The sequence below is a fragment of the Galleria mellonella genome, unplaced genomic scaffold (genome assembly GCF_026898425.1).
Source record: "Galleria mellonella isolate WM207_F2 unplaced genomic scaffold, CSIRO_AGI_GalMel_v1 utg44, whole genome shotgun sequence".
Taxonomy (NCBI): domain Eukaryota; kingdom Metazoa; phylum Arthropoda; class Insecta; order Lepidoptera; family Pyralidae; genus Galleria; species Galleria mellonella.
In genome coordinates, this window is record NW_026442100.1 from 5,175,136 (window position 1) to 5,197,500 (window position 22,365).

General features: G+C 38.2%; 3 protein-coding genes across 3 annotated transcripts in view; 2 read left to right on the forward strand and 1 right to left on the reverse strand.

Moving 5' to 3' along the window:
* Window positions 1-10,323, forward strand: part of LOC113519099 (uncharacterized) — a 77,924-nt gene extending 67,601 nt beyond the window's left edge. Inside the window, exon 4 of the transcript XR_008253246.1 lies at window positions 10,244-10,323. The gene's annotated coding sequence lies outside the window, so the exon portion shown is untranslated. The remainder of the gene's footprint in view (window positions 1-10,243) is intronic.
* Window positions 21-6,596, reverse strand: LOC113518860 (phenylalanine--tRNA ligase alpha subunit). Its single transcript, XM_026903880.3, has 6 exons — window positions 6,213-6,596; window positions 4,848-5,202; window positions 2,820-3,097; window positions 1,679-1,819; window positions 842-1,049; window positions 21-294 (listed from the first exon to the last, which is right to left on the reverse strand). Exons 1-6 carry the CDS (start codon window positions 6,483-6,485, stop codon window positions 74-76), a joined length of 1,476 nt encoding a protein of 491 aa, XP_026759681.2. The 5' UTR covers window positions 6,486-6,596; the 3' UTR covers window positions 21-73.
* Window positions 9,033-22,365, forward strand: part of LOC113515339 (saccharopine dehydrogenase-like oxidoreductase) — a 25,379-nt gene continuing 12,046 nt past the window's right edge. Inside the window, exons 1-5 of the mRNA XM_052898481.1 lie at window positions 9,033-9,193; window positions 11,032-11,200; window positions 18,945-19,132; window positions 20,171-20,300; window positions 22,053-22,167. Of these exons, the coding sequence (XP_052754441.1) occupies window positions 11,032-11,200; window positions 18,945-19,132; window positions 20,171-20,300; window positions 22,053-22,167 (602 nt within the window). The 5' untranslated portion in view covers window positions 9,033-9,193. The remainder of the gene's footprint in view (window positions 9,194-11,031; window positions 11,201-18,944; window positions 19,133-20,170; window positions 20,301-22,052; window positions 22,168-22,365) is intronic.

Consider the following 22,365-nt stretch of genomic DNA (forward strand, 5'->3'; position numbering starts at 1 on the left):
GAGACACAAAATGAAATAAATTCACATTCTTAATGTATATTTCAAATAAATAAACATACAAATTAAAATTTAATTATTTGTCAAGTCTACAAATGGGGTTCGATTGTACCATCTGCAGGTCGACTTTGGGGCCAACTAGGTCCCTGATGTTGTTGAGCCCGTACTTGATCATGGTAGGACGTTCTAATGAGAGGCCCCATGCGATCACATTCACGTCCTCTGGCAGTCCCATGGGGAGTAACATCTCAGGCCGGAAGACACCTGAGTTGCCGATTTCTATCCATTTACCAAGACCTGTTGAATAGGAAAACTCAGTATTATTTAACCACTTTTAGAAAAAGAATAATTTGGCGAAATTACTTTCTTATACACCATCTTTTATTGCACTTGTAAGTTACATATAAAATAATGTATTTATAAATGTTGTGAGCAAGGGTGGACTTATCTCTGACAGAGATCTCTTCCAGTCCACCCAGTACAGTAAGAAAGCATTTCGTTAGCGGGCAGCTGAAGTGCTACAACTATTAATACATAAACAAATATACAGTAAGGGATGATTGGTGAGGATGAAAAGGCAGGTTAGCCCATCGTGATTTATTTACCTAGAATTCAGTGCGATGGTTATCAGGGGGCACCATGTGAAGGTCGACCCGACAGGATATATACTTGCTAGTAATGGGACTGATAGTCTGTATTACTAACAATACCTCCCCCTCCCCCTTACTACTCTACATAGGACTACTCAACAACCCAGAGCAGAAAATCCTGGACCTGTAAATTTAGAAGAGCTTACCCCATATTTAATAATTTAATGTGGGAATGAGCCAAATAAATTACTAACCTGTGTGGTATGCGAAGATTTCCATACTGGGCTCGGTGTAGGGATTGTAGGCAGGTTTGAACTGTAGCTGGTCGAAGCCCAACCGCTTGAAGAAGGTGTCGAGGATGCTGATCAGGTCGGCCAGCCCCAGCCCTCGGTCGGCCACCACGCCCTCCACCTGGTGGAACTCCGCCAGGTGCGTCGCGTCCAATGTCTCGTTACGGAATACCTAACAAGACAAGGGGAAGGGATTGTTAGTAATGGGATCTAAATGGATCTATTGCTTGTCTATGCCTTAACAGTTCGACCTTCACGCGATGCCCTCTGGAAATCATCAATCATCATTACCATATCAGCTGTTAAGTGTCCACTGTTGAACATAGGCCTTCCCCATAAGGGGGTTTTTTGCCCGTAGTTGCCCCACTTGGCAGGCGGGTTGGCAACCTCAGTTAGACATTTAGTGATGTTTTAAGAGCGACGCTATTGCCCATCTTTCAACTATTAAGTTCCCTTAGTCGCCTCTTCCGTTCCACAGGAGCGGAAGGGGTGGCCCATTCTATGTCGGGATTACATGGCAAATTATTATTAATTTATTTATAATATTCATACATTTATTTATTTATTCATTAGTACAAATATGTGTACATGGCGGACTTAATGCTAAAAGCATTCTCTCCCAGTCAACCATAGGGAAGTGTCAGAATACTCGAATGCAGTACTACTAATTATTGATATACATACATACTAAAATTACATATATAAACGAATAAATATATATGAATAACAAATATACTTACACATATATGACATATACTATATTATACACGAAATTGAGAATAATATAAAGCACCTACTTACCTTATCAATACTAAAATACTTTTGCGGCGTGAATTTCTCTTGCTGCGCTAGTTTATAAAGCATACGAGCGCTCACTGCGGTGGTGTGTGTGCGAAGTAAGTTCTTCTGGGCTTCCTCTATCTTCCACTTGTATTTGTAGCCCTGTAAGACCAAATAAACAGCTTGTAAAACATATGGTTATGTCAAAATATTTTATACCAGCTATTCGCCCGCTAAATATTGAAAAATAAATTAATACCTTTAGTAGAGAAACGAAAAGTATTTAATATGAGTCTGTTACCATGTTTATCATATGGATGTCAGACTTAGTCTCTAACAGATAAATCTTTGAATAAATTACGTGGCAGACACGTAATTTATTATAGAACAACATCGCAAGAAGCATTTTAAACATAACATTAAAAGATAAAATAACAATAGACTAAATAAAAAGAAAAACAAAATTGAAAGATGTAATAAAAACTGTAAAAGAACTCAAGTGAAGGTGGACAGGACATATTATGAGGAGACAAAATAGCACATGGACACGATCAGTCACAGACTGGTATCCATAATATAGGACAAGAATATTTTTCGCCAGAAAAAAAGATGGGAGGACGACATAAAAAGAACAGCGGGAAAGTTGTGGTATAGATTAACGAAAGATAGAGAAAAGTGGAAGGATCTTGAGGAGGCCTATGTCAAAGGACAAGCTGGAAAAGTCGATTAGAATTCTAGTGTTAAATGTTTGTAAAAAAAAATGTAATACTTTCAGCAATAAAGGCTAGGCTATTATTATTATTATTCGCCAACGACTTCGGACGTGTAGATTTAAGAAGTACACACATGAAAAGGTTTGCTGGAAGAAATCTCTTAATAGAGATAAGCATTTGTTCATTCCGTTTAAAATTAAATGTTTTTATCACTGCACTTGTGTACAATAATAAAGAAAGAAGTACCACTAATAGCATATTTGCCAATAAATGCCACACTTGGCAGGCGGGTTGGCAACCGCAGTTAGTCTTTAGAGATATTTTAAGAGGGATGCTGCTGCGCATCCCTTAGTCGCCTCTTACGACACCCAGTAGAAAGGAAGGGATGGCCTATTCTATGCCGGGACTATACGCCAGGTCATTTAGTTAATAATAAATAAAATATATACCTGTGAACCGTAACCTCCTTCACTGTGCACCTTCTTGACCCTTTCCAAATACTCTGTAGGGAACTCACTACTTGTGACTGGTGATGACATGAAGAATGTGTCGTGGGCGTCCCTCGCGGGGTGCTGCTGGGGCTGGAACAGCGCGTCGAAGTTCCAGAATGAATTCTCCACGTATCTATTTGTTGGCATCTCAGTGAAGCCCATTTCTAAGAAGATCTCACGGAACTCTGACCGTACTTTTAAAAGTGGATGAAGATGACCACATTCGGGGGGTTGACCTGAAATTAATTTAAGTCTGATTTAGGAAATCAAAATCTCTAATATTATTTTAATTGTTTAATTGTTTAAAATTATTTAAATGCCAGTTGATGACTAATATGGAAGATTATAGTACTTGTTCCGTCATCATCCATTGCTGAGCATAGATCTCCTCATGGACTCGCACAATGAACGATCCTGAGCCAACTGCATGCATTGACTTTTTGCAATGCGTTTGAGGTCGTCACTCTACCTAGTATATCCATATAACACAAATTTTCATATGGCAATATTGGCATTATACTTTTTTAAATTTAGTCTCGCTCGCTGAGTTTATCTAAATCTCCTTTATCATAACTAAGATTTTCATATTGTAGCCCTATGTATTAGGATATATGTGTCAAGAAATAGTTAATGCAGTTAATTAATTACTTTTGTGTTCTGCTGATTCGTCAATCCTCGAATGTTGCCAGTCGTACGCATACTAATTGTAGCCGAATTAAACAAAATAATTCTAATTGACAAACCAATGATGTGGACTTCCATAAAATAACACTTAGTTCAGTAAAGAATTCCTTTAATTCTATATTCTATTAGGGAAATTAAACATTTCTTTTCAAACATACATTGGTAAATAAACAGTAAGAATTGTATCTCATACTGATATGGATATGGGGTCGTCCAGACGTCAATTTAGGAGCTCAAGAACTGTCAAGGAACACTGAAAAATTTTTCGTTTTTTGTTTTGTTTTCTCCATAGAAAAACGAGAAGACGGATTACATAATGGAATGCAGCTATCGTCGCCCATGAATACTTGCAATACTAGAAGAGTTGCTTGTACGTTACCGTATTTCGACTCATGTTTTTTTCATAAAATGTTTGAAAGAGAGGAAGGTACCATAAGAATCAATGATGCCCATAGATCTGTTTATGACTAAGCAACAATTACCACTTTCTATCAGCTAGTTTGTAATTTCAAATAATAACCGATCACAGGTTAAAAAATTTACCACTTTCTCTATAATAGTGATCTTAAACATGCAAATACTCATGATGCAGTAACATTCTTATTTATCATGCGACTTATTCACCATGCAATTAAATTAATACTCTAATCCTCATGCAGTAAGATCTTTATTCATAATGCAATGAGATTCTTATTTATCATCTGACTAATGATGCCTGTTGCCAGCAAAATAACATGTTGCAAGTAATCAAACTTTACCACAACCCAAGAAACCGGTGTTGTGGTCAATAAAGAACATACCAGGAAGGAATTCATTCACTATCCCTTAGATTCTATGGTGTGAAACTAAGCCTTCTGATAATGGTGTCCCTTAATTAGTGCGCATGATGCAAGTAAAACTATTTAACTTGCTACAACATTAAACCAACTGGCTTAAACCACAATCAAATTATTAATATAATAATAACAACTTTGAGTCAGACTAAATATTTAGTAAAAATGTATAGTTAGCAGAGATCTGATTAAAATTTAAGGGCACAATTTAATATAATATTTAATTATTTTTTGTGACTTGATAAAAGTTATGATAAATGGAAATTTTTGCAATATTATTATTATGTAAATAAAAATTGATCAATTTAGTCTCTACCTGTATTAATATTTGGGTAAAATTTATGCAACTATTCTTTAATTTTATCATAAACTGTGTGTGTAATATCATAATCATCTGTAATCGATGATCACTATGTATAAAGATTATATCAGCATAGCTGTGCAGTTGACAGCATTTTTATATAATTACCTAAAGCATCAAAATTATACGGCTTGAACTGCAACGTCTTCCAGGATCCAGTTAATAACATGTCACTCGTTAAGTCTGTTTCTAATTTGGTAATCGTTGTAGCAAATTTAACCCCCTTAGAAAGCAAGAAACTTTTCACTGTCACCTCTTGGAGCAATTTCCTTTTCTTGTAGTCATTCCGTACATTGTCAGCTAAATTGTCTATGCCTTTATTTATCTCGTTTAAATGATCTTGCACTGTGTCTGTTATGCTATCAACTTTTTTTTTAACTAGTGGTGATCCACCAGATTTATCTATAAGTATCCAGCCAGATGACATTGCTTTGCTGAAACCTACTTTTGCATTTGGAACAGTCTGAAAAAGAATTCATTATATATTATTACTTTCAATTTGAAATAAGATTTTAGTTATAAGTACTATTGCAATAGCAAAAATAAAACTTTATGATGGAAAGTGGTAATTTTAAAGACAAGGTAATTTCAGGTTTCAGTATACTGACAACCTTCCACTTCAGAAAACCCTCTTTTTCATAAATATATCAATCACATCTCATAAACCTATTTTAGCTATTGGACTGTTTTCTATCTCTTCCTTTTATACTATTAGGTGTATATAATGGGGGAGGGGGGGGGGGGGGTATTGAAGCCCCAAGATTTGAGCAGAGTCTTTAGCTATGCACAAAAATGTATCCAAAAGTATGTATGTGTATATACCTATTTTTAAAGGACACATATTTTGTTTGAAGACTTTTTTATGCAACTAGAAATGGCAATTAAACAGAGGGCAAAGGACAACACAAAACAGTAACCATGACCTATAGACATAGACAGAGAACATTAGAGAGTACATAGTGACAATTAGTAGTGGTACATTAGTCCAATTCTTGGCAATAAAAAGGTAAGATCAATAAAAGCGACCCACATTAGAGACAGCAAATGGAATGTACGTTGAAATATTAGTTGTTTATTATATTGTAAAGATTTAATCGTTAGAACAAATCTCATATCCTACTTATTACTATTATCAATACAAATGTGTGTGAGACTGTTTACATGTCCATCACTTGATTTAAACAGTAAATTACTAATAGGATTTTAATAAATTTTTGTACACAAACAGACATGTTCTAGATTTAACACATAGAGTCAATTACACAAGGAAATGCATGAATTACATCTGTTCCTCCCTATTATTAAAAATGTGTGTTTATTTGCACATTTATTACTTAATGACTCAATCAACAGTATTACAATTTCATATATATATACGATAATTGAAATAAAAAGTAATAGACATAAGCTATTCTTTATTCAAGTTACAAATAAAAATAAACATTTTAAAAGGTTCTATAATAATGTTAATACCTTCATTAATTCAGCTTGTGCAATGCCAGAATCCGGTATACTCCTAAAGAGTACAGCCTCATGGCTGCCATTGCTGGCTACAAGCTGCCCTTCTTCAGTCAGTTCCCATCGTGTACTTTTGACAGCCTCCGAGGTTACCATATCAAGTGCTTCCAAACTCTTCACTGCTCCCACTATTTTCTGATGGTCCTCATTAAATTCACTTGCTAATTTCAAAGTGTCTACTTTATCACTTTTATCTAGATAGTGTAAAATTTTCTCATTCAACTCCATTTTAAATTTATACTGATTTAACTTATATCGGCTTTTTAGGTTACCCAACAGAGTTGCAAAGTCCCAACGAAGCAATTAATAAATACCTGCCAAATTAAATTTTACGCTTTTGACATTAATGACAATAACTACATACCTTCTTATTCTGTTGACGTTTGACAGTGATAGCCATATAGATTGTTTCATGCTGTCAATTTGTCTTGTCATAGTTACAGTAGGTCATTATTTGGTCTGTGGTTATATTTTTATAGATTCTGTTTCAATGTTGCCGTTCTAAAGACTAAGTCGCTAGTCTTACGGGATTTCACAACTGTTTAGCGTTTTTAATTTAAACATTTGCAAACCATTGCCAGGTAACTCAAAGCATTCTGCAGTTATTACCATCGTGAAATTTATTCTAAGCTCAACGATCTCAAGAAACATTTGGTAACAAAAAAGCATAAAAAACATTGCGAATTAATTTCGCAAAATAAACAACTGTACAGTGGGCAAGCTAGTCAGTAGAGCAAATTAAAAGGTATAAGTGGTATATTGCTACACACAAAACAAAGTAGAGGTACAATTAACAATGTATAGGAGGTACGAATTATTCTTTTTAATGGATGATAATAAAATGGTATCCCGCCTACTCTATCGACACACACTGGCGGGGCATCAGTGAGAGGTGATAGGTGAGGATAAAAAGGCAGGTCCGTTGGCCCATCGTGACAAATACAACAATAAATTAGTCACAATAGTTTCCAAAAGAACCCGCGTGGAGGTCAACCTGATAGGTCATACTGATAGCAATGGGGACTTCCTCAGCATTATTAACAATTCCTTCCCCTGGTACGAATTATATAGGTATCAATAAACGGCTGAGAACGCGGGAACAGTATACATATGGATGCATACGCATACGCGGACGATACGGAGGTAAAACTGAGTCGATAAGCGCGGCGCAGTCGCGCCGAGCACACATTCGGTAAAATAGGTACCGCGCATGAACAAGCGAAAAGGCGCGAATTATGCTACACGTGGCAACCAATAGGAAGGCTTAGGTACTGATATCGGTGTAACGAGCTGGCACCTACCCATAGCGATGCACGAATCCGAAAATTAGTTTTTCGACTAATTAGTACCTAATTACTAATTTTATATATCGATTACTAAATTAATTATATACTAATTTCCATATTTAAATTATTTAACTAATAAGTAACTAATTTCAAATAAGGCTTTTTTCTGAATCTGTTGCTAGAATTGAATACGACGACGAAGAAAAAAAGAACGCCACTGGGTACTGAAATATCAATTTTGTAATACAGTCGCAATTTCTTATTAAAACTGTATTTAACCAAAGGGAGACTTTGTACAAAAGTCGTATCTCTGTCCCATTCGTATTTCAATGGTAAAGCAGTTGTGTTTGCATGGCTATGTTTTGGTTTGAAGGGTGGGATATGGCGTGAATTTACAGGATACAGAGGAATAACATTTGAGTTCCTAAGGAATGGCCACGCATGCGGGGTATCATTGGCGAAACAGTATACTCTGTTATATCCATGATACTGCTCATATCTATAGGCGACGGTTACTACTTTCCATCAGGTGGGCCGTCAGCTTGTTTGCCATTCTAAGTTGTATAAAAAAACTTGCTTTTACCAAATATTGGTTATTTTTTCTACTTTTAACTTGGCAACACTCTTACCATTAAAAAATTATAACATTCTAACAATCGGGTAAACTCTTAAAACAAGGAATTACATAGAAAGATAAAATAAAAACTGTAAATCATATGGTTGCCAATAAATAGCATCTGAATTTGTTAGGGTTATACAGCCGTCTCGGATGACTTTAAGCGGGTTCCCCGCGGCTTCGGCAATAGGTAGACGAGGAACACCGGGGGGTTTTAGCTGGTAAGAGCCCGGAAGTACCCATATATCTCCCCCGAGGTATGTGGGTCTGTATGAAGTATTTCCCCTCGACAAAAAAGGGTTATACGGCCGTATAACTTTTTGACGTCGCGCATCGCTACCTCACCACAATTAGGTTTATGACTGCATCTTGCTATAACTGACTTTCTTTCTGGCAGCACTGAAAATTTGTAAATATAGTTCAAGAGCTGAATGATAACCCTATATATTGCTGAATATAACTCAACTCACTACGTGGACCACTTAACTGATAGATGCAGAAAAACACTTCAACGATTCGAAATCCATAATTGTCTTAAATATTTTTCTAAAGTTTTTGGTTTTATTTATGTAAAGATTAAGGATTACTGTCTTGTTTTGTCACGGAGTTTCTTCAATAAATATATTCTATTTATTTTACTTTTTATTATACAACAATTTTGTAAAATTATTATTATGTATTTTTCGATTTAGGAGAGTAAAAAGGTATTTATTATCCTCAAATGACTATAAAATCATATCAGATTTATGCGATATTACATATTAAGTAAGACCTGGTGATTTATCGGATTTCCATAAGTTATTTTTTCCCATAACTGACGGTTTTTTTTTGAGATTATCTAGGAACTTTTAATTTTGTAGAACGGCAACATTGTTCTGCTCAGTTTGTGGTCATCAAATGAAATCATCAGTATAAATTTACCGCATCATTTTGAAAGGTGTCCTTAAAAGTTTTATTGTATTTATTTGGAATTTTGTAGGTAATAAGTAACCCATTGAATCATACCATACGGAAATATTTGTATCATCAAAAACGTAAGTTTTAGCTGTATATTTTTTTTTGTGATTGATGAAGGAAAGAAAAATATATATTGGGTGCATATCAAAATTGCGTTGCATTTTTCGAATTTCAAATCGCTAATGAATTTATTTATAGTGAATTACCGGCAAATCACTATAAACCAAATTCATTACCGTTATGACTCAGCTAAGTTGATTTTGTAAATTATTGAATGGCAAATAGTCTGGTATGTGTTATTTCGCCATGATCCAGAATATTCTAATAATTGCATTTATACAGATTTGTTACCTACGGCTATTTGTCAATCTATATGGACAATGCACCCTTGAAGTGTCCTTTGAATGTGGTAATGACGCCTTAAAAAATTAAACTACCGCTCAACAGTTAAAAAAAAATTGTCCTACCCACTGAATTTATTTCTTTAAATTTTCAATTTAATTTTTATTCAATTATTTATTATAATGCAATATCATCACCGATTTGAACTTCTATGGGTAAATCATTTGTATATAAGCTGTACAGTGCTGGCCCCAACATATACATCTTATATTAGCTAATAGTAAAATTCTAAATAAATTTATCAGAAGGTAGTACTCATACAAAAGTTGTTTGTATGAGTACTTCTGTCCGATCCATAATTCAGCTGTGAAGTAGCTGTATTTATATGGCTGTTTTTCAGTTTGAAGAATGAGATATTATAAACAAGGTGTGAATTACAGGATATGGAGGCATAATATCGTAATCCTGGGGACAGAGATTGTTATCAATGGGGACTTATTTTTTTAATGGATGATAATGGAATGGTAACCCACGCCTGTGTTAACGGTGTACCCTGACAGGGCACCAGTAAGTAGTGATATTTGAGAAGACAGGTCAGTTAGCCCATCATGATGAATATACTTGGAATTTAGCACAATGGTTTTCAAGGGACCATGGGGAGGTCGACCTGTTAGGGTATATTGTTAGCTATGGAACTGGTAAGCCACATTGCTAACAATCCCTCCCCCCCACCCTCCATAGCAATGGGGACTAACCACCCCACTATTAAAAGTATATCCTAGTAGGTTTTTTTTTGATGGGTGAAAATGGTATGGTAGCCCTGCCTGCGCTAACGGGATACGCTGGCGGAGCACCAGTGAAGGGTGATAGATGAGAATAAAAACAGGCCAGTTAGCCCATCATGATCAATTCATCAGGTTGACTTCTGCTGTCCCTCCTGGAAATCATTATGGTTAATTCCTGATGAATTGGTTACAATTTACCAAATGACCTTACTTTGCCTTATAGCTTTCACTGATATTTTGCCATCATCATTTACCAATAGCACAGACAGGGTTATCATTTCCTTTTCATCTCATTGAAAGTAGAGAGGAATAGTAATGAGGGACATGGATGATGTGTGTGTGTGTGTGTGTGTGTGATGATATTCTGAGATGTTCATATCATAGGTGGTGATTGCTACTTTCCATCAGGTGAGCCATCACCAGACTGTACAAAAGTCGTTTACTTGGGTACCTCTGTCCCATTCGTGTTTCAACCGTGAAGCAGTTGTGTTTGCATGGCTGTGTTTCGGTTTGAAGGGTGGGATATGGCGTAAATTTACAGGGTACAGAGGAATAACATCTGAGTCCTCAGGAATGGCAACGGATAGGGGGTTTCATGGGCAAAACAGTATACTCTGTTATGTCCATGGTACTGCTCATGTCTATAGGCGACGGTTACCACTTTCCATCAGGTGGGTCGTCAGCTTGTTTGCCATTTTAAGTTGTATGAAAAAAAAGCTTGTTTGCATTGCTTTCCGTGTTAGAAAAAATAGGAGTATATACTTGAATGACAGTAATCAATTTCGCAGATGTCACGATTGGACCTGGTGATCTTTGGTGCGACTGGCTTCACGGGAAGGAAGGCTGCGGAGGAGGTGGCCCGCGGCGGTAAGGACTATGATACCCTCTCGTGGGGGGTGGCTGGCCGCTCGCAGGATAAACTGGAGGCGTTAATTAAAGATCTCACCAAGATAACAGGTAATTAAAACCATTTTTTTTCTTAATGGGTGATAATGGAATGGTAACCCCGCCTGCGCTATCGGGATACGTTGGCGGAGCACCAGTGAAGAATGATACGTGAGGATAAAGCAGGTCAGTTGGCCCATCGTGACGAATTCAACAAGAATTGTTCACGATGGTTTCCAGGGGGAACCATGTGGAGGTCGACCTAATAGGGCATATTGCTAGCAATGGTGCTGTCAAACTCCATTGCTAACAATCCTTTTCCCCCCAATTAAAACCATATTGCTAATTATAAGTTTATAGGTTGCGTCTATTTATCATATAATTACCTTGACCCGAAAGGTGATGAGTTATCTAGCCTATACTAATTACTGTGCTAATTAAAATTTTCGTCTGACTTTCTAGTGATAAATAATATAAATTAAGGGGGGGGGAAGGGATTGTTAGTAATGGCAAGGTTAGTTCCCATTGTTATCAATATACCTTATCAGGTCGACCTCCATGCAGTTCCCCCTGGACACCATCGTTACTAATTTATCGTCAATTTCGTCACGATGGGGCAACTGATCTGCCTTTTCACCTTCACCAATCATCCCTCACTGGTGCCCCGCCAGTGTATACCGATAGCGATCGATACCTAGCAGTGCTGACCAGCAATGTAAAGCAAAGGCACAGCACCGACCCACACATACGGGTTTGCGGTGAATCGACCAGTAGTGTTACCTATGTACGGGTCAAAAGGTCATTACGTTATCATATTGTAAAATATAAAAAAAAGATGCTCATTCATTTTATTTAAACAACTTTATTGACAAAAATAAAGTGTGGTACAAAAGAGAGAATGTTTATGTTTTTTTTTCAATTGATGTTAATGGAATGGTAACCCCACCCGCGCTATCGATATACACCGGCGGGGCACCAGTGAGGGATGATAGGTGAGAATGAAGCAGGTCAGTTAGCCCATCGTGACGAATTCAACAAGAATTGTTCACGATGGTTTCCAGGGGGAACCACGTGGTGTTCGACGTAATAGGGCATATTGCTAGCAATGGGGCTGTCAAACTCCATCGCTAGCAATCCCTTTCCCCCCCGATTCTGTTATTTTCTTAAATAATATAAGACGTTACATAACTTTTCTTGCCACTTTATATTTTGGCTTTCAAGTATCTTTTATTTTTTTTAAAGGTTTGAAAATTCTACCCGCATTCAACCTTACAATCGTTTCATTTGTCGTTGGAAGGGCGTGTCTGTTACTGTAGCGACATTCACACGATAATTGCCACACATCCTTATTGTCCCTTCCTCTTTCATCACTAGTGTGAATGGTGTTATACACTCAGAATATCGAATAGGTGTTTTTTTTTTAAATGGATGATAATTAAATGGCAACCCTGTTCGCCCTAACGATATACACTGGCGGGGCAGCAGTGATAGGTGCCAGCCAGGTGAGAATGAAAAAGCAGTTAGTTCATCGTGATGACTACACCTAGGATTTAACACGATGGATTCCAGGGGACCACGTGGAGGTCGACCTCATAGGGTATATTGCTAGCAATGCGGCTGGTAGTACGCATTACTAACAATCCCTTCCCCCCTCTAATAACTATTAGTACGCTTTCTATTTGTAGCATGACCTCGTAAGTAATTTTTTTGTTTTTCAATAACTCACGCCACTAAATAATATATCCATGTTGATATTAAAAAGCAAACTGCTTTATTTATCTTTTACCCTCTATATTTGTATGAAACTGTAATAAATAAAACACGTCCGTACTCAATTGTATATCTCTTTTTATATGCTGTCAAAATTTCACCTACCTACATACAAAATTGTGAAGTACCCACATTACAGAAACATATTTTAAAGTAAAATATATTAATATATTTGCATATTATAGTTTAAGTTTGTATTTGTAAACTTATGTTATGTGCGCCAAATAAATAAAATAACCAATACATAACAGATTTGAACGAAATTTAGTAGTTTTTTTTTTATAATTATTTTGTTTAATTCCGCTACCATTAATACCATATGTGTGCGACTGGCAACACTCGAAGATTGAATACTATTATCGACTGAAGGACTTGTATCCATGGTCATGAATAAATTTAAAAAAAAAAAAAAGAATACTATTATAATTTAATGGTTATAATCGATTGATGACTAATATGGAACGTTGTAGAACTTCTGGTAATAATATTTGTCTATCTTTTTTTTTTTTTATACCACTGAGGTGGCAAACAAGCATACGGCCCACCTGATGGTAAGCGGTTAAAGTTATATCTTCCAGTGTTGACGACATTGTGAACTTGTTTATAGATACACTAGCGACCCGCCCCGGCTTCGTACGGACACTGAACCCACAATTATTCCTAAGAGATAGACACACCATCGCGAACTTTTTTTTTGTAGATCTTAAGGTAGTACACTATTTTGTTCTATCTCGTAGGGTTCAACCAGCGTTTGCAATATAAGCGTACACAAATTTGTGTGTTTTTTTTTATACAACTTAGAATGGCAAACAAGCTAACAGCCCACCTGATGGAAAGTGATAACCGTCGCCTATAGACGTAAGCAGTACCATGGACATAACAGAGTATACTGTTTCGCCCATAATACCCCCCATGCATGTTTATTTACGACACCTCTAAAATTATCAGTGTTTCTCTTACTATGTTATGTATGTTTTATACATACAAACCTTCCTCTTGAATCACCCTATCTATTAAAAAATATCGCATCAAAATCTAAGGGCCTACCATAAAATGTTTTCCGAAATTTCGGAGCCAAACGAAACACAAATTTCATGTTAAAATTACATAATACATGCCGTTTGGAAATATTAAAAATGTTAAAATATTGTTCCTTTGGACTTTTATGATAGGATGTATGACGAACGAAATGTTAAAATCCATTTATTGGTCCGATTTTGGTATAAACAAAGACACTAAATTGAGTCCGAAATTTTGGGATTTCATTTCATGGAAGACCCGTTGCGTAGTTATAAAGATTTAAACATACATACGGACGGACAGACAGCGGGAAGTGACTTTGTTTTATACTATGTAGTGATACATAATGCAACATGGAGGAAATAAATACAGCTCAACAATACTCTATTAGAAATTCAATATTTTGTTTTTTTTTTTTTTAGAACAACTTTCTATCAATGTTTCTGTGTCATCATACATAAGCATGTAAATGTCGTAATATTTGAATATTTGTATCCGATCTGATGTTTTAAGAGGGACGCTGCTACCTATCTGTCGACCATCTAGTTTTTTTTTTTTTTAATGGGTGATAATGGTATGGTAACCCATCTGCGCTATTGGTATACACTGGCGGGGTACCAGTGATAGATGACTGATGAGGATGAAAGTAGGTCGGTTGGCCCATCCTGACGAATTAAACTAGAATTAGTCACGATGGTTTCCAGGGGGAACCACGTGGAGGTCGACTTAACAGGGTATATTGCTAGTAATAGGGCTGTTTGACCCCATTACTAACAATCCCTTTCCCCCCCGACCATCTAGTTCCCTTCTTTTACGACACCCATTGGAAAGGAAGAAAGGGCTTATTCTATGTCAGGACCTACATGGCTACTTTAGTTAGGTTTATATTTTTATATATGTATGTATACCATACATACATATAAAAATAAACCTACGTAAATAAGAATATATATGTTCCAGTCAAAACTCGTAACCAGTCAAAAGTACTATTGACTAGCAAAAAGAGTTGGTCTAAAGTGGTTTTGACTGCAAATTTGCGGTTAGGTTTTTTTTTGATGTGTGAAAAATGGAATGGTATCTCCGCCTGCACTAACGGGATACGCTGGCGGAGCACCAGTGAAGGGTGATAGATGAGAATGAAAACAGGCTAGTTAGCCCATCATTACAAATTCATTAGGAATTAACCATGATAGTTTCCAGGGAGAACCGCGAGGAGGTTGACCTGGTTGGGTATATTGCTAGCAATGGGATTCTCAGTCTCCATTACTAACAATTCCTTTCCCCCCCGGTTTGGTTAGGTTAGGTACGTTTAACTGTTATTTTAGTTAACAGTATTATTGACTAAAGCATACGGTCAAAAGTAGTTTTGACTGATTTTGCTAGTTCAGATTTAGTCTAGATTTGCTAGATGTAATCATGAGATGAATTAGGATATTTGCCAGAGGGAGACTTTGTACAAAAGTTTGCTTGGGCACCTCTGTCCCATTCGTGTTTCAACCGTGAAGCAGTTGTGTTTACATGGCTGTGTTTCGGTCTGAACGGTGGGATATGGCGTGAATTTACAGGGTACAGAGGAATAACACCTGAGTCCTCAGGAATGGCAACGCATGGGGGGTATCATGGGCGAAACAGTATACTCTGTTAAGTCCGTCAAAAGTACTTTTGACTGATTTTGCTAGTCAATAGTACTTTTGACTGGGTAAGTGTTTTGACTGCAACATATACATATACGAGGTCTGTCCGGAAAGTTCGTATAAAAGTGTTCTGGAATGCGAGAAAGAGGAGTGGGGAGGCCAGGTAAGCGCAGGACCCCTTCCTTATGTCCCTAACAATGCTTCAGTTCTGGTCTGACCGCCGTGCGGTGCGAACTGGCTTGTCACGCCATCTGTGAAGTTACCTCTTAACGAAACCCCGTCGGCATGGAGCCCGCTTCCGTTGAAGAGCAGCGCGTCGTAATCAAGTTTCTCTCGAAACTCGGCAAGAATGGCCGTGAAATTTTTGCCGATCTCAGAACAGTTTATGGGGATGATGCTGTGAAGGAACCAACCGTCCACAAGTGGCTAAAAAGATTCAGAGAGGGCCGAGAAAGCGTTCAAGATGACCCACGTTCAGGACGTCCTTCCACTTCACATTCCGACGAAAACGTGGAAAGAATTCGAACTTGTGTTAATGGGGACCGTCGTTTAACGGTCAGACAGGTGGCTGAAGAGCTTAATTTGGGCAAAACCGTGGTCCACGAAATTCTAAGAAACGAACTTCAAATGAAAAAAATTTGCGCCAAGATCGTTCCGTGAGTTTTTGAGTAAAAATTCCATTACGGTGACCGAACACCCCCCTATTCGCCGGATTTGGCCCCGTGTGACTTCTTCTTGTTCCCAAAAACCAAATTGGTACTTCGGGGGCGGCATTTGGGGGACATAAATGAGATAAAAAAAGCTACGACGGGGCAGCTGAGAAACCTACAACCAGAGGACTTTCAAGGAGCCTTCTCACAGTGGAAACGGCGTTGGCACAAGTGCATTATGTCACAGGGGGAGTACTTTGAAGGGGATAAAATTGATTTACCTGAATAATTGTAAAATAAAATTTTTAAAAAACTTTTATACGTACTTTCCGGACAAACCTCGTATATGTTAAATGTACAATATATACGCATTAAATAAATGAGTACTTACGCAATAATGACAATCTTATAAATAATAATGATAAAGGTAATTATTAAGCGACGTTGGAAAGATATCGTGATTTTAATCTTTTGAAGGTATCGATAGAATCTCTTTTTGGATATCAACGGAAAGTTTATTTCACAATTGTACATTTGTACCTACATGATTTAGCATTATGATTTTTTTTGTATACAACTTAGAATGGCTAACAAGCTGACGTCCCACCTGATCGAAAGTGGTAACCGTCGCCTATAGTCATGAGCAGTATCATGGACATAACAGAGTATACTGTGTCGCCTATGATACCCCCCATGCGTTGTCATTCCTGAGGACTCAGGTGTTATTCCTCTGTACCCTGTAAATTCACTGTCATATCCCACTGTTCAGACCGAAACACAGCCATGTAAACACAACTGCTTCACGGTTGAAACACGAATGGGACAGAGGTGCTTAAGCAAACGACTTTTGTATAAAGTCTCCCTTTGGTGATGTGACTTTTAGACGATTTAACCATTATTAATTAAAATTGTTTTAAGTGTCCCCATGTAATATTTATATTTTCCGTATGTCTATAGCTGTTCTAATTATTGTCGTAATCTATCTATCATAAATTGTAAGATAGCCTGGTGGGTGGGGGGGGGGGGGATTGTTGGTAATGCGGACTATCAGTCCCATTGCTAGCAATATGCCCCATAGGGTCGACGTCCACGTGGTCCCTCCTGTAAAACCATCGTGCTAAATTCCAGGTGTATTCATCACGAGGGGCTAACTGATCTGCTTTCTCATTTTCACTTATCATCTCTCACTGGTGCCCCGCCAGTGTATACCTTTTTTTTTTTTTGATGGGTGAAAATGGTATGGTAACCCCGCCTGCGCTAACGGGATACGCTGGCGGAGCACCAGTGAAGGGTGATAGATGAGAATGAAAACAGGCCAGTTAGCCCGTCATGATGAATTCATCAGGAATTAACCATGATAGTTTCCAGGGGGAACCGCGAGGAGCTCGACCTGGTTGGGTATATTGCTAGCAATGGGATTCTCAGTCTCCATTACTAACAATCCCTTTCCCCCCAGTGTATACCGTTAACGCAGGCGGGTTTGCTATTTCATTATCGTTCATTAAAAAAAAAAAAAACTATAATCAGCCACTGTTAGTACTTCGATCCCGTTAACTACAAGTACCGTCTTATCGTACACATAATATCGTGTTCCGTCATGCGCATGCGAACATTTGTGGTTATTTTTGTATTGCTATAAATGTGCTTGTTATGTATTTACCTTTTCCCGTTTCCAACATAGCATTAACATTAGCAAATCTACGTAGAACTGTTGACGTTTTTTAATTGAATGGATTATTTAAATCGATTCGATTATAAGTATGTTTGTTGATCGGTATTTAGAGGTTTGTCTAGATGTAATTATGAGATGAATTGGGATATTAACCAGAGGGAGACTTTGTACAAAAGTAGTTTGCTTGGCCACCTCTGTCCCATTCGTGTTTCAACCGTAAAGCAGTTGTGTTTGCATGGCTGTGTTTCGGTTTCAAGGGTGGGATATGGCGTGAATTTACAGGGTACATAGGAATAACACCTGAGTCCTCAGGAATGCCAACGCATGGGTGGTATCATGGGCGAAACAGTATATTCTGTTATGTCCATAGTACTGGTCATATCTATAGGCGACGGTTACCATTTTCTCTTAAGTCGGCCGTCAGCTTGTTTGCCATTCTGAGTTGTATAAAAAAAAAATTGTTTTTAATTAAGATTTACTTTGAAAAAACAACAGCGACTTAATATAGTCAATTTTCACGACCATCCCAAGTCATTATTGAAATAAAATGTTAAAAATTCTCCAGTAATATTTATCATGAGCTCTCACTAATATTTACCCGTAAAGCTATTGCAAAAAAATGGTGGAGGTGGAGTAGAGATCAATCTAACAGAATATATGGCTGGTTATGGGGCTGCTAGTCCCCACCACTAACAATCGCCGCTACAAAGGTGTGTGTTAACATAAGCAGACGCATACAATGCTCGATGTGACGTGTATATACCTGAAAATAAAGATTTATTATTATTTTTATTATACCTTTTTTTTATGGGTAAAAATGGTATGGTAACCCCGCCTGCGCTAACGGGATACGCTGGCGGAGCACCAATGAAGGGTGATAGATGAGAATGAAAACAGGCCGGTTAGCCCATCATGATGAATTCATCAGGAATTAACCATGATAGTTTCCAGGGGGAACCGCGAGGAGGTCGACCTGGTTGGGTATATTACTAGCAATAGGGTTCTTAGTCTCCATTACTAACAATCTCTTTTCCCCCCGACGTTATACCTTGTATACAATAATCTTGCAGATCGTGACCTGACCAACGTGAAGTTGATTGTAGCCGACATTAAAGATGACAAATCGCTGAAGGAGATGTGCTCGCAGACGAAGGTGCTGGTGAACTGCTGTGGCCCGTACCGCCTCTATGGAGAGCCGGTGGTACGCGCTGCCATCGAAGCCAAGACCCACTACGTGGACGTCAGCGGCGAGCCTCAGGTGATTATCAATGTTACAGCCAGCATCAGACATTCAAGACTAGTTTTTTTTTTTTATTGGGTGATAATGGAATGGTAACCCCACCCGCGCTATCGGTATACACCGGCGGGGCACCAGTGAGGGATGATAGGTTAGGATGAAGCAGGTCAGTTAGCCCATCGTGACGAATTCAACAAGAATTGTTCGCGCTGGTTTCCAGGGGGAACTACGTGGAGGTCGACCTAACAGGGCATATTGCTAGCAATGGGGCTGTCAAACTTCATTGCTAACAATCTCTTTCTCCCCTTACTGACTAACTTGAGTTGTCCTACAAACCATAGATAAAACAATTTACAGGATACGAGAAATAACACCTTTATTAATTATGTCTGGGAATACGGGAGCAAAATAAAAAAATGACGTGTCGTTTTCTTTGCCTTAGATCAAAATGACTTAAGTAGGTTATGTATTAAGCTGTGTAAGTTACTATAATTTTTTAACTATCTTACCAGAGAGAGACTTTATACAAAAGTCGATTGCTTGGGTACCTCTGTCCCATTCGTGTTACAACCATGAAGCAGTTGTGTTTGCATGGCTGTGTTTCGGTTTGAAGGGTGGGATATGGCGTGAATTTACAGGGTACAGAGGAATAACATTTTGCACATAATGATCTCTATGGTACTGCTCATGTATATAGGCGACGGTTACCACTTTTCATCAGGTGGGCCGTCAGCTTGTTTGCCATTCTAAGTTGTATAAAAAAAAACTCTTCAATTTTCCTTGATTAAAAGTATCTAAAATGTTGAACGGGGATGTAAGGTACCACCATGCAAAATTTCATTTAAATCAATCGAATAGCTTCGGAGATTAGTACGTACAAACAAACAAAGAAATAAAAAATTCGAAAAAATCTGTATGTGTTCTATTTTATTTCTAACATCCCCTTGACTCGGTTTTTAGCGTTTTTTTCTTCCTATGTATAGACATTCGACCTCTACAGTTTTGATATAAGTATAGATAAGTTCCTCTAGTGATCAATAATGTCCTCTCGATGGCCAGTTCATGGAGACGATGCAGCTGGTGTACGACGCGCAGGCCCGCGAAGCGGGCGTGTATGTGGTGAGCGCTTGCGGCTTCGACAGCGTCCCCAACGACATGGGCGTCGTGTTCCTGCAGCAGAACTGGGAAGGTAAGCAAAGCGCCTCGGAGTATGGTAACGCTTCAACTATCTTAACCCGCCATAAACTAAAATTTCATCCCAACCATCTGGACGAGTGGCGGTCCTCCACCGTGCGTTTTTCAAGACACCTTCTCCCACGCACAACCACTCTTTGGAATCAACTTCCAGCAGCAGTATTTCCGAACCGATACGACAACATAACTTTCAAGAGAAGAGCATATTCCTTTTTAAAAGGCCGGCAGCACACCTGCAAGGCCTTTAGTGTTGTGGTTGATCATGAGCGGCGGTAGTCACTTACCATCAGGTGAGCCGCATGCGGCATTTTCGGCGCATTTAGTGCGGCGAAATATAATGGATATTTTGTAAACTTGACAAATGCAATATCTTATTAACAATGTTTCTTGCAAATTTTAACGTTACCAGAGACTTTGTACAAAAGTCGTTTGCTTGGGTACCTCTGTTCCATTCGTGTTTCTACCGTGAGGTAGCCCGAGCCACCTGTATTTATAGACTCATTGCAATGCATTTGAGGTCGTCGCTCCATCTAGTCGGTTTTTTTTAATGGGTGAAAATGAAATGGTAACCCCGCTCTCGCTAACGGTATACACTGGCGGGGCACCAGTGAAGGATGATAGGTGAGGATGAAAAAACAGGTCAGCTAGCCCATAGTGATGAATACATCTGGGAATCAGCACGAATGTTTTCAGGAGGACCACGTGGAGGTCGACCTGACAGGGTATATTGCTAGCAATGGGATTTGTAGTCCGCATTACTAACAATCCCTTCCCCCTCTAGTCAAGGGGTTATCATCATCATCATCATCTTTAACTGTCCACTGCTGAACATAAGCCTTCCCTTGGGGGGGTTTTGCCAGTAGTTGTCACGCTTGGCAAGCGGATTGGCAGCCGCAGTTAGGTTTTAGTTAGTTTTAAAAGGGACGCTGCTGCCCATCCCTCGCCCTCCCTTAGCCGCCTCTTACGACACCCACGGGAAAGGAAGCCTATTCTATGCAGGGACCACACAGCTTGTTATACCTATCTATATATCTCTACCTGCTATTTACCTGCAAATTTTTCATCGCGTTAGCTTCCGATAGTGTATTTCAAAATACTAGTTACTTAGAATCTTCAGTAAAACATATATGTATATACTAGCTGACCCCGTAAACGTTGTTTTACCACTTATTGCGTAATATAAAAATCGCGATTAAAAAACAGGGGTTGACCGTAAAAGCGTGAAAATTTGAAGTTGTATGTATTTTTCAATGCTAAATCATAGTAAAATAAAAATAAAAAAAATTGTCGGAATATAAAACAAAATATTTAGGGGTGGGTCACCCTTATCATTGAGGGGTATGAAAAATAGATGTTGGCCGATTCTCAGACCTACCCAATATGCACACAACATTTCATAAAAATCAATAAAGCCGTTTCGGAGGAGTTTGGTAACACACACCGTGACACGAGAATTTTATATATAAGATATATATATATACCATTACTAAGAAAATAAATATTAAAACAACAAAAAGAAAAAAAGAACAATTAATGTTGCTGGTTGCTGGAGCCGCCTCAGCTGTTGCTATATATGTACAACTCCAGCGAGATGTACTTATATAGCGCTGATTTTCAGGCGGCCCTTTAACTCCTTTACCTTTAGCATGCGTGCGGGTCGCCAATACCTATTTCTCGGATTGTCTCTCGGATCTCGGATGTCGGGAGACTCAACACGCTCATTTAGTATTACATTTGTCCGTCCCAGGTACATTGAACTCTGTCGAGTCGTATCTGACCACATATATACCTCCAGAGTATCGCAACGAAGCAAGAAAAAGTGGCACTATACATTATGGAACGTGGGAGTCACTTGTCTATGGGTAAGTTCTGTATTATTATATAGTAGCGGCCCGTCCCGGCGTCGCACGGGTGGACATTTTTACATTTTAAAAAGTGGCCATTAAGGATGCACACGCGAAGGAAGCTTAGAAATGGAGTAACTTCTCCCGTTTTCCCAACATTTCCCTTCACTGCTCTGCTCCTATTGATCGTAACGTGTGAAAAGTATATATATAATA

What these genes read in the sequence shown, in the direction of transcription:
- LOC113518860 (XM_026903880.3), bottom strand. Translation starts at nt 6,485, where the DNA reads ATGGAGTTGAATGAGAAAATTTTACACTATCTAGATAAAAGTGATAAA. An exon ending in CACAAGCTGAATTAATGAAG is followed by an intron (nt 5,203 to 6,212) that starts GTATTAACATTA and finishes ATTCTTTTTCAG; the next exon opens with ACTGTTCCAAATGCAAAAGT. An exon ending in AATCTTCGCATACCACACAG is followed by an intron (nt 295 to 841) that starts GTTAGTAATTTA and finishes CCTATTCAACAG; the next exon opens with GTCTTGGTAAATGGATAGAA.